General features: G+C 40.3%; 1 protein-coding gene across 1 annotated transcript; it reads left to right on the forward strand.

Annotated features, from left to right (window-relative positions):
- The first annotated feature begins 40 nt into the window (after positions 1-40).
- On the forward strand, positions 41-8,943 carry COMMD2 (COMM domain containing 2). Its single transcript, XM_081190692.1, has 5 exons — positions 41-193; positions 2,862-2,939; positions 4,472-4,554; positions 5,896-6,069; positions 8,425-8,943. The coding sequence occupies exons 1-5, from the start codon at positions 127-129 to the stop codon at positions 8,620-8,622; spliced, it is 600 nt and encodes a 199-aa protein (XP_081046818.1). The 5' UTR covers positions 41-126; the 3' UTR covers positions 8,623-8,943.
- The last annotated feature ends 564 nt before the right edge of the window (positions 8,944-9,507 follow it).

Below are 9,507 nucleotides of genomic sequence, written 5' to 3' on the forward strand. Positions count from 1 at the left end.
CGGGCAGCTTTGGCTGAGGCGCCGCAGTGGCTGCGGGAAAAGCTTCCGCCTGACGCGCAGCAGCAGCGGCGCCGGGGTTACGGTCGGCGTCGGTTTCGGTCGGCGGGGGGCGCCAAGCTGCGGAAGATGTTGCTGGTCCTGTCGGAGGAGCATAAGGAGCACCTGGGCTTCCTTCTCCAGGTGGAGAGCTCAGGTACGAGCTAAGAGACATTAGGATCGCAGCCCAAACCTACCCCCTTTTTTGGGATGTGCACATTTACCTGGTGAGACATCCCACCGAAGTCAACGGGGCTTGCTTCTGACGTGAGTTAGACACGGGTCAGGGTTGCCCTGTCGGTGTTAAGGCCCGTTTCTTTCAACGGGATTTGCTCCCAGGCAAGCGTTTAGGGGATCGAACCCTAAAAAGTAAAAAAAACCCCAACTCTTCGAGATTAGGGGATAAAAGCTGTAGTGCTTTTCTTTCTTTCTTTTTAGGGGTGGTGGTGGCAAATATCACCTATTAGTTTTCCAAATTTCTAACAAACCAACGCCAAGTTACATCGAATTTGATACAATGGATAAAACGCTGCAGCCCTAACCCCATTTATTTATATGTCAATATTTGTGTAGGTCAGCTGCATGCATACACAAACACGCACACTGTAAAAACCACTTAAAGAAATTAAAGCAGGTAGCCCGCCACGACTGAAAAGGCTTTTCTTGAATGGTCGGCATAGGAAAAGTTTTCAGCAAATGCTGCAAACATTTCGGCTGAGTTGAGGCCATTGAATTCAGTGGGATTTGCTGTCTTAGAAGAGCATTATCCTCAGTGGCGGACTATGGTCTTTCAAATTTCAGTGGCATCCTGGGTGATGCCAAAATTCGGCATCTCTCCCCCCCCCCCGCTCCATCTCTCGCCCTTTGTGGCATCTTTGTGGCAAAGGTAACCACCAACCTTCTGATCGGCAAGCCCAAGAAGCTCAGTGGTTTAGACCACAGCGCCACCCATGTCCCATTATATCATTGTGGTACCCCTTGTGGTGCCTTCTTGGTTTGTCGCCCAGTGTGGGCAAACTGGTTGTGCTCCCCTAAATCCACCTCTGTTATCCTATACAGCACTTAAGGGTAGTTATACCAAACTGATACAGTTTGCACAATAATTCTAGCTTCATTTCCCCTACAGTACCACAGTTGTATGTAATAGAAATCAGCACTGGTTTGTGAATAAATTTGTTCACTTTACAAGATGTTTCGGGTTTGGGCCTGTGTGGAGCTGAGACTCGCTTCCTCCCCACCTCTATATGTTTGCTTTATGCATTTTATGTGTGAGCTTATGATTAGCTACAGCTTTTAATAGTAAATATTTAAGTAGGACTTTTGAGCTTTCTAAGTGTTTCACATACTTTATCTTAGTAGTATTTACAGTAGCCCTATAACATAAAAAGGTAAAGGGACCCCTGACCATGAGGTCCAGTCGTGACCAACTCTGGGGTTGCGGCGCTCATCTCGCTTTATTGGCCGAGGATGCTGGCATACAGCTTCCGGGTCATGTGGCCAGCATGGCTAACCAGAGCAGCGCACGGAAACGCCGTTTACCTTCCCGCCCTATAAAGGTAAAGGTACCCCTGCCCGTACAGGCCAGTTGTGTCCGACTCTAGGGTTGTGTGCCCATCTCACTTAAGAGGCCGGGGGCCAGCGCTGCCCGGAGACACTTCCGTGACGAAGCTGCTCTGGCGAGCCAGCACCAGCGCAGCACACGGAAACACCGTTTACCTTCCCGCAATAAAGCAGTACCTATTTATCTACTTGCACTTTTTAAAGGGTGCTTTCGAACTGCTAGGTGGGCAGGAGCTGGGACCGAAAGAGGGGAGCTCACCCCGCCGCGGGGATTCGAACCGCCGACCATGCGATCGGCAAGTCCTAGGCACTGAGGTTTTACCCACAGTGCCACCCGCGTCCCGCCCCGCCCTATAACATAGGTCTTTATTATACCGCTCCAAGGCAGTCCAAGGCAGCAAACACGCAGCTGGGCTGTGACCCCAAATTCATAGAGCAGAGGTAACATTTCAGTTAATAACTTCCCAGTTCACATTCTCAGATTCTTAACTAGACGTTATTGGGCAGGCAGGTGTGGCTGTCACTGGCATGTATCTCCCTGTTAAAACATGCTGAGACATCATCTCACTTGGTATTTCCCTGCCACAATTCACTAGCTCCTCCTGCCTGGTAGTGGGGAGATGTCGAACGTGGTGACATCATATGTTCTCAGGCAAATATTTAGAGATGGGGGTCTTCAGCCCCATGTCCCCTGTAACAGCGACTAGGTATTTATATATTTTTAGTAAGCAAAACCTATGTGCCAATCAATAAATAAGTGGTTTACGTAAAATATTATAAAATACTAATTTTTAAAATAGAGATTAAAACACATAATAAAATTATCCAAATATAGGTAAAACCATCAATCCTTAGCTGCTACACAAGGGAAATCTCACAACTGTAATAACAAAAAATGCATTTCTTTACATTCACAAGGACCAGAAATTTAGGATGCACGCTTTAGTACTCTGTCCATTCCTGCTGACTTTTACTACCGTAAAAATTGCCCTGTGTTTACACATATGTACATGCTAGTAACACAAAGCATTTCTGTTATTTTGTAGAGATAAAAACTTCAATAAAAATTAATAATAATAAAAATAATAATAAAATGCTTATGCAAAAAAAAAAAAGCCCTGTGGAAATAAAAAAATGTATTCACAATTTACCGTAGGCTGAGATAAGCCGTATTAAGTTGAGCTACTCCTAATGAAGTCTGTTTTTCTACAACCAAGCCATCATCTAGTTTCCTGGTTCTGCAAACAAATCTTCTTTCTTTTCAGTTGTCAATGAATTTGGCCGTATTGCGCTGGAGTTCCTAAGAAAAGGCACAAACCCAAAAATCTACGAAGGAGCAGCAAGTAAGAATTTGAGAAGTGTGGTTGAAGGGCAGTATTTTCCAAGGGCCTTGAATCAATACACTGCTAGACATCAGTCCAATTCAGAGATAACAATGTTGGTCCAGCAAAAAGTGGACCAAGAATAGCTGTGTTTTCACACAAAGGTAAACTAAGGTACTTGACTCAGTTAACCAAACTGTGTGCGTTGCTCCTAATGACACTTGCTTCGCTCTTCCCATGGTAAGAGCATGTACCGTATTTTTCGCTCTATAACACGCACCCGACCATAACACGCATGTACTTTTTAGAGGAGGAAAATCCGTAGGCATGCCACCCATAGGCATTCCCTCCATAACACGCACAGACATTTTCCCTTACTTTTTAGGAGGAAAAAAGTGAGTGTTATGGTGCAAAAAATACGGTATATAAACCAGGAGGGGAATAGCTTACTGCTTTAGCCATGCCTGACATTGTGGTTTGTTTAAAGCAGGGATGGGAATTTTTTTTGGCTCCATGGGCCAGATCCTTATCAGCATCAGCCTCAGTGACCAAATTTGAAAGGTGAGCAGGGCCACCCACCTGTCAATTATACTGTGTCATGATGTCTCATGGTTGACAGATGGGCAGTCAAAATCCCTTGCTGGAGTGATGTTAAAATGAGGCAGGTGAGAAGCACTTCAGAAAGCAATTTGCCTTGTTGAGGGTTTACTGATTAAGCATTTTTTGGAGTCAAATAAATCATCATTTTTGATTTGAATGGAACATGATGACACCTGTAGCTTCCTCCAGCTATTACAAAGCTGCAACAAAACTGAAATAATTCCCTGCAGATTTGTCAGGCTGTAGTACCTGTGTAAGCTCAACTGAAATGAACTGAGCTTTCATTGGTGAAGATGCAACACTTTGCGGGTTGCTGATGTACAAGTTGATCTGTGCCTTTAGAAAAGAAATGGTACCGTCTTAGCACTGTTTGCCATGAGAATGTAGAGGAGGAATAGTGGCATGTTTGAATGCTTCTATGTGATTTTTTTTTTTTTTAGACTGCTTCTCCCAGACACAAGTTTCCACAGGTGTGGAATTTTGACAGAGGGAAACATGGAATTATGCTGTCTCCAAGTGGCATTCTTAAGTGGCATAGTCCTTGGAGCACTGTGTTACTTACTTTTCTGAGCATATAGGTTGGTCCTGGGTCTATATTGTTTTTCTCAAATGTTTGTTAAGATGATGCTTGTTTACATTTCCCCCCCTAATAGGTTCTGAAGAGACAGCAGCTGTAGTACAAAATGCATCAAAGATTAGTTAAGTCTAGAATACAAGCACTATTTACTAAGGCCTCTGATCTCCCATAATCATCATGTACACAAGTGGAATATTCTAAGCTAGAGGCTCTTTTTGCCTCTACTTTCCATTATTCTATACCATATATAGTACAAGGATATGCAGACTAAGTGTGCTTCGATTTGCAACCTATTTTTATTTGAGATTTATTTGCTTGTATATTGTATTGGATCAGATCAGATCCCTGTTTGATGTTTTCTCATTCTGTTTTTCAGGAAAACTTAATGTTAGTAGTGAAACAATTCAGCATGGTGTAGAAGGATTAACATACCTTCTCACTGAGAGCTCAAAACTTATGGTAAGTGTAACTCACAGTGCTCTTAGTGAGCTAGGCAGATGCTTTGAACTTCTTACTTTCTTGGATATGTGGGTTGGGGGCAGCGGGTGTGTGTGTGTAAATAAAGGTCACAGTTGAAAGCTCAGGAAAATTAGTGCAAACTCATATTTTGCTGCATCCTCCATATAGTGTTGCCAACTTCTTTTATATCAGCCCCTTCTGCTGCTTATCAGCAGGCGTTAATGCTTATCTCCACATTGTGAAAACTTCACCTGCTGATTTCTACCGATGTGGGGTGGAGGCGGTAAGAGAAAGAAACACTGACAGGACCAAGACTTAGTGCTACTTTGGATATCAGCTTTCAAAAAGATAAAAGCCATTTTATAAAATCTTACATATATTAAGAGGATTAAATCTGAAAAATTCAGTCGGTTTCTTCTGTATGATTAGGTTTAGTTTCTATTCTAGTTTCTGCCCAGTGTATCAAAATGATCATCTGACCATGGATGTCATAAATGAGATGCACCATATACACATTTGGAATAGGAGGGCATGTACACATGGTAAACTATGGATAATATCCAGTATTAGATATAGAATAGAGCCGTTCAAACAGGGTGGATTTGATTTAAATCAAATCGATTTAAATCATGATTTAAATCACTAGTCAGTAAGACTTGATTTAAAACATTTTTTTACAGAAAGACTCATTCTTGCTGGTATAAACTTAATATTTACAACCAGATGAAGGTTTCATTTTTGGAATGATAAATTTTCAGAGTAGTTTTTACAGTTATTTCAAAAATTACTGATTTGGTTATACTATTAGAAATACATTTTTTTTAAAAAAACTCATTGATTTTTATCCACCCTGCATTCAAATCAGTGGACATAAATAACCTTAGAGTATGCTTTAATTGGATACCGCCCAATATTTCTGTAAATGGTGCTGCATTATGAATGTTGTGAATTACTTTCTATGTTAGCCTCTGCTTCCTTTTTCTATTTGGTATTAATAGACTGCAGTCAATCAATTCTTACTAAATGATTTCCTTTCACACATATTTCACAGTTGGAAATGCAATCCTTACACAAATTTACAAAGACTGTGAGCAGAGGAAGGGCCATCGCTCAGTGGCAGAGCATCTGTTTTGCATGCAGGCTTAATCCCAGGCATTTCCAAGCAGGGCTGGGAAAAGGATACTACTGCCTGAACCCTGGTGAGCTGCTGCCAGACAGTGTAGGCAATCTGGAGGCAGATGGACCAATGCTGCAACTCAGTATATGGGAGTTTCCTATGTTTGTAAGTAAAACAGTAATAGAAGCAATCAGGAACTCAAAGATTCTATTTTTAATTTTTAGATATCGGAGATAGATTTCCAAGACTCTATACTTGTACTAGGATTCTCTGAAGAATTGAATGCCGTATTGCTTCAGCTGTATCTTGACAATAGGAAGGAGATCAGAAGTATTCTTACTGAACTAGCACCGAAGCTGCCTAGTTATCACAGTCTTGAATGGAGACTAGATGTGCAGGTAAGGGTGAAAATCTTTATAGTGCTGTTTACATTTGGCATGACACAAACTGCTAAAGGCAATGGTTTCAAAATTACAGCGGTAGCAGTAGTATTATTCATACACATTTTTGCATACGGTTATTCATGATAGAACAGTAGAAAGCGACCTGCACAGTTAGTTGCCCAGTGATTTACCAGCATAACACAGCCTACTTAGGCTTCCATGTACTTTGAAGCTGTACTTTAATATTAAGACAGAATTTCCCATCTCTGTATCAGAACTAGCTCAGACAGTACGCCAGTGTTCTGTCTGGTTACAGACAATTGTATTGACGTTTTATGGAACTGGAACATTGATTTTGAAAGAAGCAGCTTGTTGCTAAAATTTGCCATTAAAAAAAAATGAAAAATTAAATCAGAGGACATTTAACAAGCTATTGAAAATGTAGCTTAACAAAAAAAATTAAAACAGAATTAAGAAACTGGGAAAAATGTCGACTTTAACAGAGCCAGTAAAAGGTCAAGTATGCAAACTAGTCTGTATAATAAAAATCAGCAAACAAATTGTGTGGAAAGTTATTTGTGAGCTGAGTGCAAGGGTGACTCGCATACATGTACAAGCACATAGGTGTACACACACACACGCTTAAATGTTCACTATCACCTTAAGCATTTTACCCTGCTCTTTAGCTGAAAAGCTTCCAGAATATCTTACATAAGGTCAGTAAAAGCAAGAAGGCTCCCACCTGCATATGTAGGTACTCTCAAACAAGTCCCCCCACCCTATGAAAGGACTTGTGATCTTCCTCAGATCTTCTCATCTTCCATATCCTCCTTCCCACCTCCTTTATGTTACTGACTCCATGCTAGTATGCAGCCTATTATGAATCTGTGGCAACTGTAGCTGGCCAGGCAGGTGAGGGGAGTGATCCGTGTTCCAACCTTCCCTGGGCTGAGTTTAGTCTTAAGCCAGAAATTGCCAACCAAAGGCACTGATCTGTTTTTGAAATGTTTATCCATTTCATCTTGTTCCTCCCACACCAGAAGAGGCCTAATAGGGAGCATTTCATGTGGTTAGTCAAGCTCAAAAAATAACACTAGTTCCTGGAATTCCCCCCCAGTTTAGTTTATTTGGTCTACAGACCATAAACTTCAGATACAGCATAGGGTTATCAAGACAGCTGCAGTGGGGTGGGAGACTATTTGCATGTACACCAGTTGTGCCTTTTAAAATAAGAGTATTACAAAATCCATGAACAATCAAAAAGTAATATTTTAAAATGCAGGCAATTTGACTCAAAATTCATCCTCCCTTTGTGGCCTAGTTTTTATGGCTGCAGCAAGGAACTTGGCTATATTTTCAGTAATCATGGGGCTGGAGTCAGCCATGAAAATTGAAACATAAAATTAATCTGAATTCCCCAAGTATAAGGAAAGTACTGGGGAAGTAAATCAGAATCCTATATTTCTAGAAACATTACAATATAGAACGAAGTCTTCAATGTAGGCAAAGCTTATTTATCTTCAGCAATTTCTGCTGCCCCTGGCTTTGCTTGATAAATATGCTGCTTTTGGCTAAAATTTGTTTATAAAAAATTTAACACCTTTGGCTATTTACTACCCCATCTTCTGCCGCTGGGATTAGAAAATGCATGCAACTAGTAGCATTAAACAGAGATCTCTAGATCTCAGTTTATAAATTTCATTAGCTTGGGCAAAGGGATTTCTTCACCACTGTACCTTGGGTCTAGAACCTAGCACTGATTTTCTTCTAGACACAGAAGTGTATTTTCAGCAGTTAGGTTCAGTGCTTTGCCACCAGCTGTTATGGAAGTTCTATTTACCTGGCTGCCTTGGCACTTAAGAATTTGACTTTGCAAAAGTGGCTCAGTTGAAACATTATCCCATGTAATGTTAAAGGAATATAAGACCCTGATTTATTTCTCCAGTATTTCCCTTACATTTGGGGAACTCCAAAACTAGGCCACAACTGTTAAAGTAAAGGTGAGTTAGGAATCAAAATTGTTGGTATTTAAAATTTATTTTTATGATGCATTTGATTGTTCATGGGTTTTGTTTTACTTTAAAAGGCCAAAATTATAACAATGAAGATAATAGTGTTTGGTTTTTATTTTAGTTCTTAACCCAGTATATCCAATTGTCCTTCTGAATCAAGGGGTGGATATCATAATGTAGTAGGTAATTATATATATATATATATATATATATATATATATATATATATATATATATATTTCCCTGTTGAATTATGAATGCTGAGAATTAGAATGCTTTTGTTAATTGCTATTCTTAGCATATCTCTTCATTTTAAATCTTACTGAGTTTTCTTTTCCTCACCTCACTATTTACATAGCTTGCTAGCAGAAGTCTGAGACAGCAAATTAAGCCTGTTGTGACTCTGAAGCTCCACCTTACTCAGAATGGAAACCAAACTACTCAAATATTACAGACCGACCCTGCGACGTTGCTTCACCTGATTCAGCAACTGGAACAAGCTTTGGGAGAAATGAAAACAAATCATTGTAGACGAATAGTGCGTAACATCAAGTAGTATTTGCCATCTCAGTAAACTTATGGAAACCAGTGTCGCCAAACAACAGTGCAACTGGACCTGTCAAAAACTTTTCCTCGGCCAAGTTCTTGAGATTACATTTAAGGGCTGAATTTGCTTGGGTGCTAATCTAGTAATAATGTCAGATGCAAATTAGAATAATCATCATAATCTAACCAGACATCAATATTAGTTGAACATGTGAGCTATTCTAATTTTATGTACAGCTGCCTTTTGTACAGCTTATTGGTATAATGACCAAACATTTTTCCTTCCTATCTTTTCTGATCTGAATAAAGAAACATATACAGCAATATTTTATATGTATTTATATTCAGGCTAATTTCTTGTAATTACTTTTTTAATTTTGGGGCCAGTCACTATTCATACAAAGGAGAAATTCTTCATCCCCTAAGTGCTGGCTGATGTTACTACGCAAAAGGAAATAGCACCAACTTATGGTCAGAATTGTTGTGCTTGAAATAAGCAACCATGTTTGGTTCATACAGGATGTCCTCTCCTGTGCGTGAGCTGACTTGAGAAGGATGCCCTTGCATAACATAACATTGCAACAGGAAACCTGAAAAAATATCACTATACCGAAAAATATTGCGGTGTGGGATTTGCTAGCTTTATCTATGGTACAAACACCACGTTATTCATGGAAGCGCACGGGCAAGGCAACTGGGACTGCTCACATGTACAGGGAAATGCATTGTTACGAATCAAAGCACTTAACAAAAAAGTGCCACCAACTTGCACAGATTGTTCAGGAGGATACTATGGTCACAGGGCTGGATTAACCATTAAGCAAAATAAGCATGTGCTTACGGCATCTAGGGAAGGTACAGAAGTTTTCCATTGCTGGATTTACCATGGACCATA

This window comes from Podarcis bocagei, assembly GCF_964188305.1.
Source record: "Podarcis bocagei genome assembly, chromosome: 4".
In the NCBI taxonomy this organism is placed as follows: domain Eukaryota; kingdom Metazoa; phylum Chordata; class Lepidosauria; order Squamata; family Lacertidae; genus Podarcis; species Podarcis bocagei.

Coding starts and splice junctions, on each gene's coding strand:
- COMMD2 (XM_081190692.1), top strand. CDS start 127: ATGTTGCTGGTCCTGTCGGAGGAGCATAAGGAGCACCTGGGCTTCCTT. Junction 4,555..5,895: donor CTGAGAGCTCAAAACTTATG/GTAAGTGTAACT, acceptor TTTAATTTTTAG/ATATCGGAGATAGATTTCCA. Junction 6,070..8,424: donor AATGGAGACTAGATGTGCAG/GTAAGGGTGAAA, acceptor CTATTTACATAG/CTTGCTAGCAGAAGTCTGAG.